We start from the raw sequence: 24,282 nt of genomic DNA, 5'->3' as shown, positions 1-24,282 counted from the left end.
CTAGCGGAGAACGTAACGTCGCTTTCAGTGCAACTTCGGTGAATGGAAAGTTTTTAAATAAATGTTTCTACGGGCCGCATCTCCATTAAACGCCTCCGAAGTTTCGCTTAGCTTTAACAACTGTTCGGTGTTGCGTCATTTGTTGCGATTTGAAGTTTTCGAAAAATAATTACGCTAAAACGTCGCTCGAATATGTACGAACTCGATCGGGCGTCGGCAACGATTAAGCTGAAATTAACGCGAATTGTTGCTAACGCGAATTGTGTGGCAAAATATCGAACCTAGTTGGAGTTTATTGCTGAGATAACACGGCATAGATTGCGCTCCGGTCTTGTTATTTTATGAAAATCAATGAAATCGAAACTTTTATTCCTGACACTTTTTAAAAATGTACCGTGCGTTCAATTTATCTTGATAACATTTTAATTGGCGGTAACTTTTTTGTTTTTAGAGATATCAAGGTAAACAAAAAAACAAATTGCAGGATTAATAGCCAAGTTTTTTTCTAAGTAACGTATAAAACTGTCAATTTTCCGAGATATAGGCCTACAACATATTTTTTTAAATGGAACACCCTTGTATATTATATATGTGTTTAATATTATTGCGAGTACATTATTTTTTAGTCAACTCGTCTTTGACAAATCGGCAAAAATAGGAAATTTTTATATAATCTCACAAAGTGCCGCGACTGACTGCAACAACAATAATTATTTACAAATTAAAGTAGAACAAAAATGATAAAAATGTCAAGATATACTAAAGTAATTTTTTTTTAACTATTCTAAATACTGCTGTATATGACCACTATTTTCCTAAACACATTTCTCATACTCTAATTATATGATGTCTTGCATTTAGTAACGCTTCCGGATGTCTCTTAACTGATTGACTGCTTCTGAAATCCCTTGATTTTTTATGTGTCCCCAAAAGAAAAAATCCATTAAGGTTAAGTCAGTACACTTGACTGGCCAATTCATAGTTCCCCCGTGCCTTATCTAACCCCTGGGATATTCTATGTAAAGAAAATTTTTAACTTGCACAACATTGCGAAGAGGGTCGCCCTCTTGGTGTCACATAATCAGCGCTGATATATTTAGGTATAAATTTTGTTTATATTGTTCCATTTGGTGCACTGAGAATTGGAAATAATGATCATCAGTTAACTTTTGATCTATAAATATCGGACCCAAAGTATGCCCATCTATGGTAACCCTGGTTTTTTATTTCGTGTTTTTGTCTAGGATTATTTAAAGACCAATATCGCGTATTTTGTCTATTACGGCTCTTTCTTGTAGTGAACGAACTTTCATCAGTCCATAAATTGTTTTTCAAAAATTTATTATTCTCATTATGTCTATTCAAAAAATTCAAACAAAACTGCATTCTCCTTTGACACCTGCACCTAGTTTTTGAGTTTTACGACATTTAAATCCATTAGAGTGATATTCTGCGGATGTGGATTAATCCCCGAGAAATACGTCTCTCTTCATATACCCTAGTAATAGAGGAAACTGGATGTGCTTCATAGAATCCTAATTTGTTTGCCCTATTTTCTTCATTTAAAAATATTACGATTTGTCAAAAACGAGTGGACTAAAATTTTAAAGCGTGTAACATCATTGTAATCAGAATATAATGTAGGCTTATATCTCAGGAAATTGACAGTGTTTTGTTTTATGTCCGTTGGAAAAAAACTTGACTACTAACCCTACATTTTGTTTTTCTGTTAACCTTGATGTCTCTAAAAACAAAAAAGTTACAGCCAATTAAAGTGTTATCAGGATAAATTGAACTCACGGTACAGGGTGTGGCCAGTATTCGCAAAAAAACTCAAAATGGGGTTCACCTTTTAATGAAAATTTGCCATAACTAGAAGACTGCGATTCAGAAGTCAGTTTGTTGTACACCAAAATATAGGTAGTGTAGACAGTCAAGACTTTTGTATTTAAGGTTTTACCTATTATTCGTGATACACCAGACAATATTATAAAAAGTAATAGGTGCCCTAAATTTGCAACTACCTATTTCAGATTTAGCAGAGAAGTAGGAGTCCGGACCCACATCTAAACCATTAAATTTGGCCGCGATCACATACCGCAAAGTATTAAAAAAAAAATTTTTTTTTGGGGTTATTTTGGTTTCCAGAAAAAAATGTTTTCTCCAGTAACCAAAACTATTATTCCGATAGGCAAAATTCTTGAACCAGAAGACGCGAAAGATTCAGTAGCATAACTTTCATTTCAAGCATTTTTCTATTATATACAATTGTAGGCAAATTGCTAAAAGACGCTGAAAAGCCACCTCGAGAGCTACAATTCTTGTATTTACGGTTTTCGTCTATCACATACGCTGTTCGACATATAAGCAGGTATTTTCTGTAAAACCATTTACTCTATTGGAAAAATTCAAATACCAGGAAATGTGGGAGATCCAGGGCTATAACCTCTATTTCGAACATTTATTGAATTATATACAGAATTATATATGTATATATTGATTTATATACAGGGTGTCTCGTTTATGGGCAAAAAAATAACCGATCCTAGAAATTTCCTTTTTTGTGGGTAAATTGTTGGCGATAAATGAAAAACTGTTAGAGATGGGATAATTTCATTTGAACAGTATCGTAAACTGTGCCGAGAGAGAGAGAAAGTTCCATAGCGGTCTCCTGCAGATCACACATTTCAGTTCGTTGCGTTCCAAGGTTGCTGAATGATGATCAAAAGGATGCAAGAGTACGCATTTCTCAAGTTTAAAGAAAGAAAAGTTGTTTTCTGTAAATTGGCATCTGGACGAGGCATGGGTGGAGTGGAGAAAGAAAGGCGAAGAAAACTCTGTGAAAGCCAAAACTCGATGTTCTACCGCGTACCAAAACGCATTCGGATTCTATCAACTTATATGGGCGTGAACTTGCGGTTGCTTACTGATGTCTTGGATGGAATCAAGCTTAAGTGTGTTTATTAAAAACTACTAGTTTTAAACCACCTAACGACGGTTATTCTGGCAAAAATTTGACGTATATTTGACAAAAAATGACAATGAAAATCATTAATAATCCTTCAAGCCATGGCACAAGAACGTCTGCATGTGGGGATTGTTCCACCAGCGGAGTGTTGCTCCTTCACGACAAGGCCAAGACGCACACAGCAGCTGCAATTCAACAAAAACCGTTGAAAATGAACTGGAAAACTCTCTATCGTCGACTTTACAGTCCAGACTCTTCGCCGTGTGATTTTTAAACGTTTGGAGGTAAGCGATTTGAGACCAACCAACCATCAAGTGAATTACATAGAAAAATACTTTGAAGAAATATTTATCTGTTAATTTTTTTATACAAAAGACTCATTTATTTTTGTATTAAATTTACTGTATTATCTACAAGATTTTAATTGTTTAAATTAGTATTGAGCATATTGATCGACTCGGATTTTGGATTCCCACATCATGTTTAAATTTATTATGCTAAACTTAAAATCCTATATCTGCATGAGAACTCTATGAGACAAAAAATGAAACTTAGGCTGTGTGATTTATTGTTTTTATGCTTTACATTGATGGAAGTGGTTTACAAAAGATTCTGAACTAATTTCTGCGCTTCTGTTACAGCATCCGTATTAACCACCATATCTCTGAATGTTTTAATGGGATTTTGATAGGATTTATCTCAAAGATCCGACATTCAGATTGTGCGCTTCGCCTATAAAGATAATTAAACGGGCGCGCCTAAATATTTATCCGTTTGAGTTTGACGGTATCTAAAGATAGAACCGCCCTTTTTGAGAGATCTTTTAGCCAAAATGCCGCTAAAGTGTTTTTCTACTCCCGCCTGTAAAATACCTAAAACACCACGTCAGTTTCGTTTCCCACGGATCCGAGTCACTTCGAAAATTTCCGCGATTTTACCGCACGGGTTTGGGAGCAATCGGATGTTTTCAGAGATATTTCCCACGCCTTGAATTTTGATGTTTGTCAATTCTGACGGCCATGTCAGTGGATGGATTCGTGTTGTTTTGCGAAAATGTACCCAAAAACTAACCAAATTAAAAAATTAACCAAAAATCGTGAGTCAAATAACGTTTACCACACTTGTGGCATAATTAGTGCGGTAAACGGCATTTACTGAACTATAATTTTTCTACGACTACGAGTATTTGGGTACATTTTCGTAAAACAACACGAATACATTCACAGACGTGACCGTCGGAATTGACCAACGTCAAAGTTCAAAGCGTGGGAAACATCTCCGAAAACATCCGATTGTTCCCAAATCCGTGCGGTAAAATCCCGGAAATGTCCGAAGTGGAAAGGAAACTGACGTGGTAAAATGACGCTTCCCGCACGCTAGATCGGTGGGTAATTAGGTATTTTACAGACGGGAGTAGGGAAATACTATTTTCTACTGCCTTCTCTAAAATGCTCATTTATACACCGATGTAGCGCTAGGCAAGTGTCCTTTTACCACGTTAGTTCCGTTTCGCACTGATTCGAGCTACTTCGGACATTTCCGAGATATTATCGCACTACTGTGGTGGGATATTTTCGAAGATATATTTTGAAGTTTGTCAATTTTGACGGTAATTTCGGTGAATGTATTCGTGTTGTTTGGCAAAAATGTACAAAAAAAAATGGTCGTAGAAAAAATATAGTATGCTACACGCTTGGTTAAGTCACTCGTGACTCGAATACCATAATATGTAATAAAAGATTATATATAATAAATAACTATGTACCGTTTGTTTATAATTTTCACTTTCTTTCCATTTAATTACATATTCTCTTTGTATTTCCAATCTTGTGCCTACCAACTTTAACGTAGCATTTGTTAACTTACTTTTTATGTTTATGTTTTAACGATATCTGACGGATAATCACTAGTATGTTGTAGTATGTCACTCGTTAGTGTTCATAAAATTACACCAATAGAGATGTAACATAGAGATTGTAACATAACATTTTCAGAAGTTACTGGAACAATAGTTATTTGAATAACAGATGACATTTACAAACAAACTTATTGAAATAAATTTTTATAGGATCTTGCAGTTGCTGAAGGTAGGGCAACGCCACAAGTCGGGACACTTTATTAATGCAGTAGTGAGATTTCATTTTTTCGTTCAAAGAAACTCGAAGTGACTGCTCCCAACTATAATGGCACCCCCACCTACTACCCTCTCACTTTCCATGCGTGAAGTCGACGCCTGTCTCCACAACTTCGGTTGATTCTTTTACGACCATCTAAAACAAAAAACAAAAACCCATAAGCTGTCAACCCAATACCCACTTATGTGCTGTTGTGCTGATCTTGCTGAAGTATTCTCTAAGGGTATCTTCCTGAAAATATTAACTCGCATTGCTAATACCTCACAATCAAACTGAATATCGCAATAAAAAAAAACTGTTTATGCACGCTGAATGCAGGCAACCAAGTCATAAAACATTGGCAAAGCCACTTCTTGGTCAAACTGCATTGTTATGTACTTATTATATTTAATGGAGTTATGTCCTATAAACGAATGAATAAGAATGGGCCAAGGACTAAACCCTGCGGCACTCCGATCCGATCGAGACTTGCTTAACCGACCGCCTACCAAAACGCATTCGGATTTTATCAACTTATTTGGGCGTGAACTTGCTGTTTAGTACGCATAGTTGACAATGACCGAAATGCATCCAGGCACGAAGCTACACGCGCGTATCGATCAAAATCGAAGCAAACGTTTCTCGTATTGCAAAACAAATTTGCAAAAGCCGACCCCACCTCCCTTCAACTCGCAGCGCCTCCGCCTCCTCCTAACTCTTCCGTTTGCCCCTCGCCACTCATTATCCCCACCGCCGCCGCCCCGCTACCTCTGGGCTAGGGTCGAAAAAAATTCCCGGACGGCGTACACCATCAAAATACCGTAAAAATTCAACGCCTGCCGGCCTAATCAAACCTCCCCTCCGGCCCCTAGGTGATTGTAAAATGCAGTGGCGTGCTACGCCCCTCCGTCAATATTAAAAAATATATATATAAACAGCAGCAAAAAAGCTCTATTTTCCTTATATAGCAGCTTTATATTATTTTTTGGTTTTATTTGCTATCGCCTAGAAAATTGGAGTTAACTTCTTAATTAATTAGACTACTATTTTTTGAAGATGGCAATTATGATACAGTAATACAGTAATAGGAGAGGGAGAATACAGGAGAGCGCATTACGATTGGTTTAAAATTTTGTTGTAGATAGTTCAAAAACTAATAAATTTATCAAACTGCATATACGTGCTTGCACCTTGATGGCCCTTGTTTAAATGAAAAGAGTTTTGGGCGATTACTTGTAAGAACCAATTTTCACTAGTATTGTTGACTATTTCCGTAGTATAGTTCTCACAATGATATATGACATTAGCAAGACCTTTAACTACTTTGTTAGTTGATTTTTGTAGCAAGCACAACAGTTTCAGAATCACCTTCCATCGGAATAGCTTTTTTGCTTTTGTTTGGTCAAGAGTAAATTCTTCTAGATAACAATCTATGAATAATAATTTTTCGAGAAATGCTTCTATTATCAAAACATTGGCATCAAGGAGCCAATTAGATGCTTTTTGTACTTGGAAACCTTTCAACTATAAATTAAATTTTTCTTATTGTCGCTTTAAGTCTAGTAACACCCTAAGCTTATACTATTTATACCGATGGAGTATGCATTGTCTAGATTTCTTTTACTCAAGACTTTTAAATTTTAAAAGCATTTTTGGTTTCAGGTTTTTTATCACAATAGTCTTTTGTCATCAGAGGGAGGAGTAGTCTGTACTATAGGCCCTAGTAGGTCCATTGCGCTTCCCCCTGAACAGAGCACTCCGCCTTAAGTTTGCTACGTAAGCTTCTTCTGGACATAGTCAGATAATTTTTGGCTGCCGTTATCTTTTGCGTTCCAGTATTTTAGAAATTGTTGCATGATCGACGTCATTAGACCGATCCTATAAAGTTTAGTGGGGCAGTTCTCCCAGTGAATGTGGATCAGGTTTTCCTCTAGAATAGGAATGTCACTTAATCTATCTAAAGATAACATTCCAGTTCTAGTTCTGACGTAAAATGTGGTATGCGTACTTTTCCTCTTCTGATTTAACGCGATACTCAAAAAATCATCCGTTTTTTGTCCTCATTTCATTTTATAGAAGCAGTATCTAATGTTGTCATCTGTATTTGATATTCAAATTGGAAATTTTACTAATAATGCAAGATGTTGGTAGATAAATGTTTGATTTTTTACATTTTTTATGAATAAATTAGAAGGACCGTTACCCTTTGAACCGCCGTTCCTGAATTCGATGGTGGCAAGGGATGGGGGTGGGGGGAGAACGTGCGCCGCCCTTTCTCCCGACGACGGCAGCGCGCGACGCTCAGCATCCCGACGCTGGCAGTGTATCGGCGGCAGTCAAGAGACTCGCGAAACCCCATCGAACGGCCTGTACGAAGTGATGCAGAAGCATGCTGACAGAGTAGTCACTCTCTGATAAGGGGGCTTTCCCAAACGTCGCGTTTCCGACGCTATGCAGTTTAACCATTAGAAATTTAAGATATATTTAAGAACTGTTAGTTGTTTTAGATAGTTTATTGCATTGCCGAGACATGCTCGTGTTGTTGACCCTGTTGGCGGCAAGTTTGACAGGTGAGCTGTAGATGTAAACAATAAGATCTCGTAACGCAGTAGTGAGGATGTATTTTATTTTTTATTGCCTGTCCCATCACACACCGTTTTTTGGCCTATAATATAATTAGGGCCGGATAAAAGAGAAAATAATATCGAGACTTGGCGATATGGATGCATTATATTTGCGTCGCTAGAATGATTTTTTAGAGATAACCGTGGAGAATAATGACTGAAAATTGAATAAAAAACAAACTGCTATTAATAGATATTAATAACAGAAATTAAAATATTCGAAGGCTAATTATTATTATTATTATTATTATTATTATATTTTACGCGAGTAATTCATTTCATATTTTGTCTAGTGCAATCTGATATTAGTTTTGCTCTTTACATGTCTTGGAATGTCAGTAATTCCAATTCCGCAAAATGTAATATTTTAGGCAAGTTGAATCTATTCTTGGAGTATCAATTTCTTAAAGTGTTGACGACCCTCCACCTTAAGCGATGCTTAGTTGTTCCATATCTGGTATGGTATGATCTCCACGACAGATATGATTTATCAGTGGGTTCCGCATCTCTTGAATTTTATGAGAAAGCCAAAAACATGCCCCACAAGGGGTACGTAGAAATGACAAATTCCAGAGACTTAGAAGAATAATGTTTCTCAATATGATTTTTCAAACAAAATTCAGAGGCACCAAAGAATTATTTAAGCCATGATCCAGGTTTCAAACAAAACACAAATTTTCAATAGCTGATAGTCATTGTGACAGTTTCTGCTGTAGACATCTAATTTAGTGTTAAGCGAAGAGTATTTTCAACTTATAAACTAAAAATTAAATTAGATAGCTAGAAAATGTATATTCAATAATAAGTAATAATTATAATAATAATTCTGAGATAGCTGCATGATGCTTTATTCCCAAAATAAATCCGCAAATATCTTTGTCTAGAGAAGCTAGAGATTTGGGATTTCCGTTAAACTTTTGAGTATTTTCAAATTTTGAGGAAAGATTCGTGCAACGCCCAGTGGTGGACTCGGCAAAAATCTGAAATATAGATTTTATAAAGCATAATAAAGGAGATGTCTTTTGATGCACCTTATGATTGGCAAAAATAGACTATTGTTTCTTCTTCTTTTTTGGTACGTGTCAAAACCGGGGCTTTTGACTATAAATGTGATTTCATTTTCAAAAACGACACAAATTTTTATTTACATTCAAAATGTAAAAAGGGATAGTTGTTATCTCTATCTAATTTCTTATAAAGATTCGGTTCATATTAAAATTGGACATAATTTCCCTTTGTTCTTGTTGAGGATTTATAATCTATAAATTATAAACAAAAGAGCAATAATACTTTTTTACAAAAACTCTGAAGAAGCTAACAGGAGGAATGCAGGAGAACTCCAGAAGTTTTGTAAAAATATTATAGTAGCCCGAGGAAGTTTCTTTGGAAAAATAATAGCAATAAATTTAAGAAAACAAGTTATTTAATAATTTTACATTCGCCAACTGTCTAATCCATACTAGATAAATAATCCTATTAACACCATAACCAACTAACCAATTTTTTATTCTTAGATTTCTAAAAAATAAAATAAAAAACTCGGCATGATCTTATCTTCATCTTCATCTTATTTCTGAGAATACCGACAATTGTTACTAATAAACTTTGATCATGATTGAAGATGATAAGCGTTAATTATCCCGAATAATGATATACAAAATGTCTGGTAAAGAATTGTTTATGTGTTAACGGTCATTATTTTGGATACATAGTGGATACAGAATTGATATGTACAAAACCGATTTTTTATACAATATCAAAGTTTCTAAAATATTGACAAATACATAATTTTTCTTTTCAACTTGAACAGCCTTCTTCCTAATATTGCAGATTATTAAGTTAAGGGATTTAAAGTCAAAACACACTTCCCGCTCGCAACAAAGGAAATCTGATCTGCGGACGCGCTATTACTTATGTCAATAAAATTCTAACAAAGGGATATCGGAATATCTATTTTGTTGTTGGGGAATATTATCCCGAAACACGGGCCACGTCCCAGATGTTCGGCGTTGCAGATTTGTTTCCTGCATTTGTGTTGGAAAAATGCGCATATCGTTCGCTTCCAAACTGAATAATGCTTTTATTATTTTTACGGAAACCGGAAAAGTATGGTAATCCCTTCGAATATTAGACTCGAAGGCTCTAGATGCTTTAGCATTTTTTTAGATAAAGCCGCTGAGAAGTAAACGCAGGTTAATTATGCGAAATATTGAGGATTTTAACTAAAAAAAAAAACAACGAAAATTCCAAAAAAGTTATCGTACAATTCTTTGAACCCCGAAAACCCTACCGCCTTTCTTCCCATCTCATTTTAATTTTAAAAGAAGATTTTCAAATTGATGATTGGTTTATTGGTAAGTGTATTTACTTACCGGCATCTACTTGGGCGATTGCAAATACTGCTTATAATAGTAGTAAAGGGTGTTGTTTATCCAAGAACAGTAATAATCACATAATCCGAAAGCTTTTCAATGTACAATTATATTCAATATACAATATCATACACTACATACAATATACAACATATAATACAACACAAAAATCATTTCAGTTTCTGGTAACTCGTCAAGTTAGTAGTTTAGATATACAAGCTTATTGTTAAGGTTGCTTTGTGATAAATTATTTAGAAGTCAGTATCTATCTAGACAATATCCCTTAATTACTAAAATACGCTATGTATTATTGTTTTGGTCTGTTTTTTGGTTATTACTTTAAGAACACTGGGTCTGCAGAAACAAAAGTTAGTGTTTGTATCTTATTCAGTCAGCCCATCAATCTAACAGTTTAACGAAATTCAAAATACAGGACTGGGAACAGAACTGGGAACAAGGCCTGTAAACAGCGAAATAAAAAATAAGGCAAGTGAATTGAATTTTATAATTGACCTATCCGATTTTGGTTTCTACAAATTAAATGATATTGGCAACCAACTGTTCGACCTTTGTCTCAAAAATTTTAGCATTGTGTTCCGACTCGAATTCTCAATTTAAACTTTATTTACACTACTAACCTGACACAAAGGCAATCACTGATATTACCAGCATGATTGGTACTTAAAAGAGGAGTCAGGAGTAGAAATTTGAAAAGAAAGCAGCTGCCGAGGAATTGGAGTCCTTAGATCAGCCGTTAACCAAGTGAGTATCAGAAGTCGTCCTCCAACTGAGCTTGTGGATCAGCATTTAGGAAAGTTGAGTGAGCACGCACCTCTATAACATGGTGGTTGTGGAAAAAAGCACTATTTTGAAGAAGAGGTAACTCCCGTTCCTTACATTGTACACAGATTTAGAGACAAGAACAAAAATAGGTAAAAGATTATCCAGCACGGTGAAAGCAATTTTGTTTAACATATATCTCAAGGAAATGCTGAAGGACTGGAAGAACAAACGTGCCGGATTTGCCCCTATAAATATAATATCAAAAGATGCTTATGATATAGAAAATATGATGAGAAAGTATTTTGAAAAGCAGGATTAATAATAACAATCATAATAATAATATACTTTATTTAAGTAATTTTCACTAGAAAAATTATTTAGTGTTGTCCACTTGTCCTTACAAAAACAGAAAACGTATTCCCATATGGTTTAAAGTAAAATTTATTTATTCATTAAATACCTACCTAAATATTAAAAAAAATCTAAACTCGACCCTGTAAAGCAAAGAAACAGCAAAAAATGTACATTTTTTACATTTTCTAAAGTAACCATTTTTTTAGTTTATTTGGAAAACAATATATTCTTCCATTCTGAAGAGAATAGTTTGACCAAGTCGTAACTGAAGAATACCAGATCGATGAAGAAGAATAATGACTCTTTTCAATCTTACATTTATGTTATTCACGTCTGTCCCTTAAATTTATTTTTTTTAAAGCTATTAGGGGTATTTCGTTTGAATGAATTTGAAATAGAGACAGCAGCGGTTCATATTGGTCCGAATCGCATCCTTCAGCTTGTAGCAGACGGGCATTTCACGATGGATGCCGTAAATGGTCCTCAGGCAGCATTTTTGCTTCTTAAAAACAAAATACTTGTCTGTTCAAGAACCCCTGAAATTGATACCTGGACACTATGTCCTGAAGGTAAATAAAAAGACAGCTGAAGTTTATTTCCTATTTCGAAGACATTAACGCTATTAGGCATGGGCAAGACGAACCTGAAAATAGTAGTCGGGTGCAATAAAGGGAACGGACTATACAGGGGTTAGAGGGATGGTAGTCAGTCAGGTCAGCACATAGGTTCCGAAGTTTTTCAGCTCGCTTGAATTATTATAAAACAAATATCATTATATACCCTGCATGAATATACAACATAACCCGACAAAATAACGGACTTCATACGACGGTTGAACTTGATGGGGGAGGATAATAAGTGTGCCCGAATAGATGTATTGGTCGCAAAAGGCAAGACGCCTACACACAATAACCTTAAACCTCCATTAAATATAATAAAATCCATTTATCAAAATAAATAAGAAGTAAAAGTTCAGATTTTCATGAAATTATATATTATGACATGACAATTGTTTCGACAACACCGTGTCTTTATCAAACATTTGATACTTTTAGTTCTTATTTATTTTAATATAATTTATCTGTATCATTATTCAATAAACGCTAATATTTCACAAACTAATCCCCTCAATAATCAATTCTTCTCAGAAAAGACGGGCGCGTAATTGAAAACAAACAGACCCGAAACAAAACCGCAAGCTTTCTTAATTCCTCCACACACAGTATTATCTTATGGTGGTTAATACAGGGGAAAAGTTTCAGCGCCGTATTACTCTTCATCTCGCATCTCCCGTTCCCGGGAAAGTTTTGCGAGTACGCGGGAACGGAAAGTTCCTATCATTAACAGGGAAAATCGTTTCATTTTGAAGTTTGATAATTCTGCGCGTACGGATTTTATTGTCGATCGGATGAAAAAAATCGAAATCGCTCATTTTACCGTTTGCCTGTTATTGCGAACGCCGGATTTCTCGTTTGCGGGAGAAATCAGGAGTGGGATTGCACGCGGCAAAAAGAATATGACACTAATCCCATCTAATGGGCCATCAAGTCCCGTTTCCCGGATCCCCGGAGATTTTTCGGCTTATTTGGAATGCGTGACGTTAATCGAAGACGCGCTACGATTTCGCGGGTCCCATTATTAGAAAGGTTCCCAGCTGGAATGGAAAGAAAATTAACTCCAACTGTTCTATTCTTCATCAATATTTCACTCTCCGATTTTTCGATTTTTTTGGTCTGAAGATCTCTCATTGAAATTGTGTTATTAGATTAATAATATAACAATTAATTGTTTTTGTTACCTCACAGGCAATTTTTTTATTAATTAATTAATTAATATTAATTAATTTGCACAGACAATTTAACTATATTCGATTTCGAGGTTACAATCACCGGCTCAAATCGTGTAAACTTGAAATGACTCAAATAACATGGAAAAATACCTAGTAGCTAACAAATTAGTACAAACTAATCAAAAATCAATTGATTGTTTATGAACTTTTCACCATTTTAATTTCACGCTTCGAATAATCAGTATGCTAAAACAAAATGTTTTAAAATAGTATATATTCCTTTTTCTACTCCTTGTTCTAACGTACTCAATAATACATTGATCGCACATATTTACTAGACAGCGTATGGCGATAAGTAACTCATTTAGCGCCAAATAGATTAGGAATATTAAATCCATATTGTTGCAAAGACATGGATGACTTTTTAAATGTTGACATTTTTCGTTAAAAAAACAAAATAATACAGTCTAAATTCAACAATATCGATAAGAAAACTTAAATTTTATACTTGAAATTGGTACACGAATAGATCAAATTATTATTGTCATTATTTCTGAGAGAGAGAGAGTGCTTGTCGAAAAGTAGCCTTTTGGAACACAACTAAGAAAAGATCACTCAGCCAGCCATTTTATTCTAAGCTAATTTAATATGACATTAAATTTAGTTTTTACCAAACTTCTGCATTCCTCCTGCGTCGGTTTTTGCTGGGTCGAACTTGCTGACGTTTCTGCTCTTCTCTCTAATTTCCACATTAAAGATATTAAATATTCCATCAAAAAATACACTTCACCACAACCTTCCAATAGCAATGAGGCCGAAAGCAATCCTACACTTGCCACTGTGGTCCTTCCTTACATTCAAAACATCACCGACTACATATCAAAAGTTCTAAAGAAGTATAACGTCGTCAACGCCAGAGTTCCCACTGGTTCAAACAAAGAACAGGAAAAAGCCTTACGACTAAGACAAATAATCTCATCAGCTGTTGCCGAAATTTTATTCGATAAAACTAACTTCTTGCATTTAATCAATTCTTTTAGCAACGAAAAATCCGAGTCTATAGAAATCTATAAACAACCTAACAATCTTAAACGCGATTCAGGTCTCCACCTGTTACCAATTTGGAATCAGTCGTGCTTTTTACAAAACTCCTGGATTCCTCCTGCGTCGCTTTTGCTTAGTCGAAATTGCTGACGTTTCGCCAATCATCCTGTTCATCCAGAGCTTGACTGAAACCCAGTTTCAGTCAAGCTGATTACCGTCCCTCTAACCCCTGTATAGTTCGTTCCCGTTATGGCACCCGACTACTATTTTCAGGTTCGTCTTGCTCATGCCTAATAGCGTTAATGTCTTCGAAATAGGAAATAAACTTCAGCTGTCTTTTTATTTACCTTCAGGACATAGTGTCCAGGTATCAATTTCAGGGGTTTTTCAACAGACAAGTATTTTGTTTTTAAGAAGCAAAAATGCTGCCTGAGGACCATTTACGGTATCCATCGTGAAATGCCCGTCTGCGACAAGCTGAAGGATGCGATGCGGACCAATATGCACCGCTGCTGTCTCTATTTCAAATTCATTCAAACGAAATACCCCTAATTCCTTTTACAAAAAAATAAATTTAAGGGACAGACGTGAAGAACATAAATGTAAGATTTAAAAGAGTCATTATTCCTCTTCACCGATATTTTTAAAAAATTCTTCAGGTACGACTTGGTCAAACTATTCTCTTCAGAATGGAAGAATATATTGTTTTTCAAATAAACTAAAAAAATGGTTACTTTAAAAAATTTAAAAAAATGTACATTTTTAGCTGTTTTGTTGTTTTAGATGGTTGAGTTTAGATTTTTTTTATATTTAGGTAGGTATTTAACGAATAATGAAATTTTACTTTAAACCATATGGGAACACGTTTTCTGTTTTTGTATGGACAAGTGTAAAAATCAGCAAACACTAACTAATTTTCCTTGTGAACATTACTTAAATAAAGTATATTATTATTATCTGAAACGTTGTTTATGCCCCTCAGTTAACTCCGCCCCTCTCAAACAATATATAAGCAGGTACAGAGCAAAATGCGAGCCAGTTTCAGTCAAGCTCTGAACAAGCCAACAGGGTGATTGGCGAAGCGTCAGCAAGTATTACAGTAGCCTGTGGAAGTTTCTTTGAAAAAAAAAGATATCAATAAGGTGTTTATTAATGAATCAAAAATTTACAAAGCAAATAAAAGAAATAAACAGTATAAGGGCGAGGTTCAGCTTATCACCACGGAGAAGCGGAGTCTGTTCTTCCACATCAAAATAAAATTTTAATGTACATTAAACATTGGCAATAACACCCTTGAGAAAGATAACTGTATTATCTGAGACTACCCAATTACATAAACATTCGGGACAAATTATTATCAATAAAGGACCTAAATTTCTTTTCACTGAAGTTTCGACAAGGTATTTAAATATTAATTTGTTAACCTTGATTCTTGCAGCAAACAGAGTGCAGGTGTTTTTTGAACATATTCTGCCAATTAGTTTTAAATTATGGCTAATTCTATGACTTTTTCGATTACAATAAATTAGCCTAAGCATGTACCAAGATAGAGTCACACAGTATAGAATTGGTTTGTCTTGTAAGAACTGACTTGTTTTGATAGGCTAACCTTAAGTTAATTTAGCCGGATTGCGACTTAATTAACGTGGTTAGTGAATCGCAGTTCATCATCAATAATTAACCCAATATTATTAAAGCTATTGGACACATTAATTGATTAATTTTCAATTTGGATTCAATATTTATATTGTTTGACGAATTTTGCGCCTTTTGCTCCGAAAATCATGACAGCGGATTTACTTGCACTTATTTAGATGCAGTGTATAAGGATATAAAAACTATAGAAAAAAAAGGGTTTAAAATTTTCCTAGGCAATGTCGCCATCAGTACCTTTGAAAAACACTGGCTGCTTCCTGCTGGTAAGAAAATCTTTGCAGTGATCTCAAACATTCTATGACAAACCTGCGTGGTGCAATATCGAGTCCTCTGAGGCTATTAAAAATTTAGAGTAATCCAACAAAATCAAAATTAATTTTTTTTTTTATAGATAGTTTCGAAAATATCGTCCAGTACTTTTGATAGAGCTGAAATACAACTATGGTTTTTTCTGAATCCTGACTGATGTAAAGGGATGATTTGTTTTTTGTTCATTAACTTTTGTAATTCAATTTCCATTGCTTTTTCTAATATTTTCGATAACTGTATGTACCAGAACGTTCGGGGTCTCAGAACTAGGACTCATGTATTTTACAGTGGCGTAACTTCCTCAGGGTATGATATCGTTGCTGTTACTGAATCCTGGCTTCAACCAGATTTTCGGGACACTGAACTCTTTCCTGATTCTTATCTGGTCTACCGCTCAGACAGAAGGCAAGATCTAACCGGAGTCTCCAGGGGTGGTGGTGTCATGCTCGGTGTTCGTGACAGTTTTGAGTCCGCACTTCTGGATACCTCCGGCATCAGCAACAGTGCTCCAAGCATAGACTTTTTAGGCTGTAAGATCTCTTTAGATTACTTTGTATTTTATGTATTTTTGGTATACATTCCTCCCACTGCTGCCAACTTCGAAGTTGAGAACTTTTTTGAATCTTTGTCGTCGCTGGACTTGTTGTTTGGTGGATCTGTCTTGCTGTTGGGTGACTTCAATATTCCTTCTTTCACTGTTTCAGCTCCTGTCAATGTCCGGCATAGATCCCTACTCAACCTCAGCGCCATATTGAATCTTAAACAGCAAAACTCTGTAACTAACCTAAATCACCGTTGCTTAGATCTCGTTTTTGCCAATTTCGACGTTGCGATAGTGAGAAACGCAGTACCACTTATCGACGAGGATCCACACCATCCCTCGTTAATAGTTTCTCTTCAAGTCGCTTTTCCACACGTCTCTAATTTTCCAATCAATAGGAATGATCAAACCCAATTTAACTTTAGGAAGGCCAACTATCCTCATATGTATGAACTGATGCAGCATGCAGACTGGAATAGTGTTATGGAGTGCTCGGATGTAGACAGGGCTCTAACACTTTTTTACGACATGCTAAACAATATTTTTGCCCTCTGCACGCCCACTAAAACACCGAGACGAAGGCGCTTTCCATCATGGTTCACTAAAGAAATGATCGCAACTATATTTGAGAAGGAGAAAGCTTTCCGCAATTTCAAGCAATACAAATCTGCTTATTATTTTGGCCGATATACCGCGCTACGCAAGTCAATCAAGTTCCAGTCACGCATTGCCTATACTGATTTTCTTTGTCGTGCTGAGTTAAGTATACATGATAGTCCTACCAATTTCTGGTCATTTATTCAGCGGAAGAAGGCAGATTCGCGAATCCCAGCCTCGATGTCCTATTCAGGTCAGCCATGCCAAGGACCTAATATGGTTGTTGCAGCTTTTGCTAAGTACTTTGGTAGCGTTTACACCATATCCCAGCCAGATCCATGTTCATCTTCAGGCGTGTCCTCTAATCCGGAACTAGTGAACATACCTAAGCTTACTATCCAGGATGTCTTGTCAGCAAGCAAAGCACTCAAGAACAAAATTACCGCTGGTCCTGATGGCATACCAAGTTTTATCGTGAGAGACTGTTTCCACGCACTGTGTGCTCCTTTATGTCACGTTTTTAACCTGATACTTGAGACGGGTGTTTATCCAGAGCCTTGGAAATATGTCAAAGTTTATCCTATTCTCAAAAAAGGTGATCCCTCTGTTGTTGAAAACTACCGGCCTATTTCGATCTTGTTCAACTTTTCTAAAATATTCGAGATTATATTAAATAAATTTATTTTTGCTCAAATTAGAAATAAACTATCTACCCAACAACATGGTTTTTATGCGAAAAGATCATGTATCACTAACTTATGCTCCCTGTCTTCGTATGTCTGTGATTCTCTGAACAAGCAAGGTCAAGTTGACGTTATATACACTGACTTCCACAAAGCATTTGACCAGATAGATCATCACTTACTGATTGAAAAAGCATCTCATAAATTTGGTTTCTCTGATTCGCTGATTACATTGTTGAGGTCCTATTTGGTGAATCGTCGACAGTTTGTTGAGATTGAGGGGTTTAGATCAGTTCCTTTTGTTCCAACTTCTGGCGTGCCTCAAGGTTCTAACCTTGGACCTCTGCTTTTCAATATATTTATAGATGATCTCGTATCTTCGATCATCTGCAACAAGCTTGCCTATGCGGATGACCTAAAGCTATACGAGAGCATTGAAACTGGCATGGACTGCATGACTCTCCAGGACAACATCAGTATTGTCAGTCAATGGTGTACCAGAAATAAATTGCATCTTAACATCAGCAAGTGTAATGTGGTTTCTTACCACCGCACAAAAACTCCTGTAGTCTTTGATTACAATATGGATGGTACTGTCCTGACTAGACTTGCTACTGTTAAGGATCTGGGAATTTTATTTGACCAGTCGTTCTCTTTTGTACCTCACATTACAAAAATGGTTTCCAGTGCAATGCAAATTTTAGGATTCGTAATAAGAAATTGCAGGCATTTTTGTAGCTCAGCTACTGTTAAATTGTTATTTAACTGTTACGTTAGGTCCAAGCTTGACTATGGTTCACTGATATGGTCACCAATTTATCACTGCCACACTCACTCCATTGAGAGTGTGCAGAGAAGGTTACTAAAGTATCTAACGTTCAGGGAGGACGGTCTCTATCCTAAGAGGGGAGTTGATCACGATCTTCTACTAAGAAGGTTCGCTATACTGCCCCTGAGCTTGCGCAGAGACTTGCAATCTGTTTCATTTCTCTATAAGTTAGTTCATTACGGAGTTGATTGTCCGTTTCTTCTGGAACAATTACGTTTTCGTGTGCCGCGGCTGGAAGGGAGACATCAATCAACTTTCTTACCGCAGTTACCCAGGTCCAATATCCATTTTCAAAACCCTATTTACAATATGTGTGCTACCTTCAACAAACTATCATCGCACTGCGATTTATATTATGATAGTCTCCAGGCCATACTTCAGCAACTTCGAATGGCGTCGGGTTATGCGTATCGTTAAGTCTTATCCTTTTCTTTCTCTTTCTCATTCTATCCTTCTTCATTTTTTTTTTTTTAGTTTTTTAGTTTTTAGTTGTAAGTTTAGTAGATTTAAGATTGGTTTCTACGTCCCCTAGTATATATATTCGATGATTTATATTTAATATTTCCTGTAATTGGGTCATGTTACCTGTTGGAAATAAAGTGCTATTATTATTATTATTATAATGTTGGTTATCGGTCTCAAATAATTAAAATTTTCCGAATTGTTATTTTTAGGAGACGGTATTATTTGAGCTTTCTTTCTGAAAACGTGGAGTTTTTAATGCAATAGTTCATCGTATGTGATATGTATGGTAAGAGAAATAGTGAACACAGATTCAATGTCAAAATGTTTATACGTCCACGCCTAGCGCCTTGCTTTTAATATGTGTAATCATTATTATCGCCTAATAAAATGTATTCGAGAAAAATCTAGAGAAACAAACGAAAACTACCTTAAAACACCAAGAATAATAACACAAGATAAATGAAATATAAAATGTCGTTATAGTCTAACGCGGCAACCGAGCCTCTAGTGTGTACTACGCTATATCAAACGCTAGAGCGGCGTGGCCCTGTATGCGGCATTAAATTCTCACGCAGAAGAGCTCCCAAGAGTAGCTTATACTCATTTTGCAGAAATGGCATCAAATAGACAAATATCGTTTAATTTTAGAATAAAAAAACATTAAAAATCTATTTCAATTTTGCATGGGGAATTGCTCAATTTAACATTCACACGCGACATATATTGAATAGTCTAAAATATTTACGTCAGCTTTTGTAGACTAGGTGTGGCGGTGGGAACATCACACCGACAAACAACGTGCAAAACTCATTACTTAATCTTTTGGTATCATCGAATAGGCAATCCGTTAGGTTGGGAAACGAATTTCTCGAGAACCCGAGAGATGCGAACGGGCCCCACTTCAAATCGCATTAATCTCGCGATGGAAAACGAAACCGGGTTTTATTTGCAAATGGAAACCACCACCCGCTGGGAATCGGGTGCCTATTCATAGAAGTCATGTCGGGGAACACTACAAAAGTTTTCGCCGTGAATAGTGTCTATACGACCGCGAGGCTGGTGGATGATAATGTCTCGAAATATACAGAGTGTCCGTTTTAAAAGTGGTGTCTAGTGGTGAATTCATTCACCGTTGGTGGCACTACTACCACTACTACTAATAATAATAAGAAGTAAGTTCGCTTACAAAAAAAAACTTACCCTGTGTGAACAAGAAAAACAAAAAAATACAGTAATTGCAGTAAAGGAATAGAAAAAAGTAAAAAACATTTCGAAGTTCGAAGTTTTTGAGAGACATCGCCTTTAACATGTTTCATTGAATTTCACAATAGAACCCCAGCGACTCGAGCAAATGGAATCAAGAGTATTAATCATTTTTGAAAAATAAATGCTCCAGTCGCTCTTCGTCCTATAAATTACAAATTGAAGAGAGGTCATTTGTCTTTACAGAGCACGGAATTGCTTTACCAGAGAATATAAGTACTGTAGTATTGGACAATCTGTGCTAAGAAATTATACGAGAGATCTATAATGGAATAGGAGACTTGGAAGTCCGTCAACGTTGAAGTTTTGAGCTGAATTTATTTTGTCATTTTGAATTTTAAAAATCCTATATAATAATGATTTTTTAGCAGACTGCCTTGTCCTGCCGTTTCAAAATATGACTTGCTTTCTAGGACCCAGTTCAATGGGTGGAGTGGAGTCGGATTTTTTAGACGATTGAATCACATTTCAGGTACTCCATCATTGTATAATAAGGGCTGCTTTAAAAAAGAAAAACTTAGTTTTATAACGCAGTTTCAGAGGGCACAGATATATTTCTTGGTAAAGTTAAAAATCCAAATACCTGCGCTATATGCTTATTCTGTAGAGAACGACAAATTTAAATTAAAAATAATACATCACATTTTGTATATCCACAAAATAAACAAATGAAATTTCTCCCTAAAACCCTTAAGTTGTGCTGTATCACACATCATTCATTTACCCTGCCACATATTGCAGAAAGTGGGGTTAACAAACGTTTGAAGGAATTGCAACATAATTTATATAAAATACAAAGTCTAACAAATATTACTTTAAATTTGATATTGAAAATAAGCAAATCTTAGTCTATTTATTTTCGACATTTTTCCCTATTTTTTGTTAGTTATTCTTGTATTTTTCTCTTATTTCGTTTGCTTTTTGTTCCTTGTACATTTGTATTTTTTAAGTTGTTTATTGCTTCGAAGCTTACGGATAGAATATATTTTTTGAGATGTTTTTCAAAAGCACTTAATGATGTTAAAATTATGAATTTCTGCCTTCAATCCTCGTCTAGGAAATTATAAAAATGGGCCAATGCATCGATTCATAAGATTAATAATAGCTCCCATTGATTGCTTGCTTTTTACAACGTGTTCTACCATATTCAGCAATAGTGAAGAGAAGGAAAATTCGAATCCTAGATAGGTGTAAGATTTCACAATTTAAAGCAATAACAAAATTTATACTGCGGTAAATTTGGGAGTATTTTATAATGTTTACCTTCGATCTTTGACCCTTTAGCCGACTCATTGCAGCTGGATAAAGGACAATAAAGCAGAAATCGTGACTCTGTTAACGGTTTTTATGGCGTGTTGTTTGTACAGAATAGTAAAAAACAATATCTGTCGATAAAAGCTATTTTATTGCGAATGTGAAAAACCGGTCGTTTTTAGAAGGCGAATCATTTTTTTTTTATTTATTTATTTACACATTTATTTATTATCATATTATTTATTTATTTTATATTTTATATTTATTTATTTACACACAGCAGTATAACAACTAGAATCAATCAAGAACAAAATATAACAATAGCTTTAGCCAGTTGCACGATTTCAGCATTCTAGTAATGGTTGAATAAACTCCATAATTTGTGCGACGGTGATGTGTGCGGAACATTGAGTTATCACAGCTTCTGTAAGATGCGTTAAATAATACCAACCTTTCAAAATCTTAAAGGGAAATAATGAATTACTCTGGAATCCTCTGGTTTGAAGAGTACCAATATAGTTATAATACTGTAGTTGATCTGATCTGATTCCCATTATAGATATTTGAAACCAAATTTCTTAAAAATACTTTCTAAACGGCTTTGATGTTATCTATATGGCAGGCATAACATGGAGACCATACTAGAGATACATACTCCAACCAAAGAGATAGAGAGGAATCTAAAGCAATGTGGAATAAGTTGGCCACTATTGCGTACGACAAACCCAAGGATTAGCATAGACCTGTTTACCACTTCTGCAAAATGTATTACAAAGCTTAATTTAGAATTCAAGAAAACACCCGTCTTTAATACTAGTGACGATTTCGACTGCATCAATGCTATATCGGTTGTGAACCATTCTCAACGAACGACTAAAGCTAATACTACAGCATTTTTAACATTGAACGTAAGATTATTAATCTTAGACCACATGCAAAAACTGTCCACGTCCCACTCCTGATTATCTTCAATCATCCGCAAACAAAAGACACTGCGATTCCGAAACTACACTAACAATACTACTTATAAACAAGTTTAAAAAGATGGTCCAGTGTGAGAATCTTGGGGGACTCCGTGTGACAGAAATATCAATGTTACCTGAGACATAATTATTAATACAAATTAACCAGACCTAGAGCTTTAAGCTTAGAGACAAGATGCACATGATATGCAAGGTCAAACACCCTCCTGAAATCAGTGTAGATATAATCCACTTGACCAAACCCCTCAAAGACGTTCTGCAGCGCCACGAAAGTTTCTCACAAAATAACTTATCTAGCAGTTTAGTAACCTGTAACTGTATGTAAACGCCTCTATAATTAGCGACGTCGCTCTTATCACCACTCTAGTAAATCGGTAGCAAATAGCTAACCTTCCAAAAAATACCTGAAGACAAGGATAGATTAAATATATGCTGTAGTTAACCACTAAAAGTATACACGCAATTTTTAATCAAGACTGATGGAATACCGTCCGGCCCATGTGAAAATCCAGTCTATAACTTCATAATACTCTCAAATACATTAGTAAGCGAAACGCTTACTAATTTAACTTATTATTGGGTATACTGCAGAGGCTGATAACTTAAAGGAAATTTCTGCATTGTTCCTTAAAAGTACCAAAATAAAAACACTCCTTATGAAATTAAGTAAATTATTGTGGATCATTGGAACATTACTTTCCTTGCAGTTGTAAAGCTGATTTTTTCGGGAAGTTGCAAACATGTTTCTTCAGTTCTTCTAAAGCGTGCCTAGGTAGGTTTATTGTTATTTTTTATTATTTAATTGTTATTTAATGTGCCTTAAGTGACTTTTAATATGGATGATTATTACTTTCTTCCCGTTTTCTGAAAGCTTGAAGAGCCCTGGTTATATTTTTGTCTTGCTATATTTTTAGTACATAGCAATTAATACACTTCTCGTCAAGAAAAAAGATGTTTTTTGGTATTGGTTTATATTTTTCTATTGGTTTCGTCGCGTATTTATTAGCTTCTGATAAATTGAAGAAAGTTTACCTACGCCTATTAGTTGTAAGTTGCAAGTAGTTTGATGTGGTGACCTCACCATCCTCCGTTCCGTGGTGCATGAGACATCAAATTTTCGAATTTTAGGATTCTTTTTGTTCGGTTGCATTTGGCTTTGCCACTTGTCGAGAGATGGCGGCATAGATTGCAGAAGCTTGAAAATACTTAAACTGGCTCAAATGATAAATCTAATTCCTAACTTCTAATCAAAGCGCAATTTGACACTGATGCACTGCTATGGTGAATTTTGGGTTTTGCAAGTACCTCGAATCAAATTGTTCGCACGCTTGAAAGGAACAAAACGAAGATATTGGTCTTTTTTTTTTGTTTTCAAAAAAACTTCCACATGCTGTTGTTGAGTCGAAAGCTCTGAATCCAGAAGGTTTTGCAAATAAGTAGTAGAGATTTGTCTTTAATTATTTGTCATCAATCTCTGGTGATTATTTTCTCTACAATTTAGTAATTATTTTGTAAATTTCTCAAGCATTATAGGCTATAGCGAATATCTAATCAAGTTATCTAAATTTGATAACCCTTTTATTTTAGGTGCACCCTATTATTACTACTCCTACTTATTAACTTAAGAATAACGCAATAATAACACAATTTAAAG

General features: G+C 35.4%; 1 protein-coding gene across 6 annotated transcripts in view; it reads left to right on the top strand.

Annotated features, from left to right (window-relative positions):
* The first annotated feature begins 7,425 nt into the window (after positions 1–7,425).
* The window catches only part of LOC132707251 (cell adhesion molecule Dscam2), a 312,262-nt gene continuing 295,405 nt past the window's right edge, over positions 7,426–24,282 (top strand). For all 6 annotated transcript variants that reach the window (XM_060679030.1, XM_060679031.1, XM_060679029.1 and 3 more), the window contains exon 1: positions 7,426–7,652. In XM_060679030.1, coding sequence (XP_060535013.1) covers positions 7,613–7,652 — 40 coding nt within the window. In that variant the 5' untranslated portion in view covers positions 7,426–7,612. The remainder of the gene's footprint in view (positions 7,653–24,282) is intronic.

This window comes from Cylas formicarius, unplaced genomic scaffold, assembly GCF_029955315.1.
Source record: "Cylas formicarius isolate icCylForm1 unplaced genomic scaffold, icCylForm1.1 PGA_scaffold_9__14_contigs__length_23061073, whole genome shotgun sequence".
NCBI classification, from domain to species: domain Eukaryota; kingdom Metazoa; phylum Arthropoda; class Insecta; order Coleoptera; family Brentidae; genus Cylas; species Cylas formicarius.
This window is presented reverse-complemented; position numbering and strand designations above follow the sequence as displayed.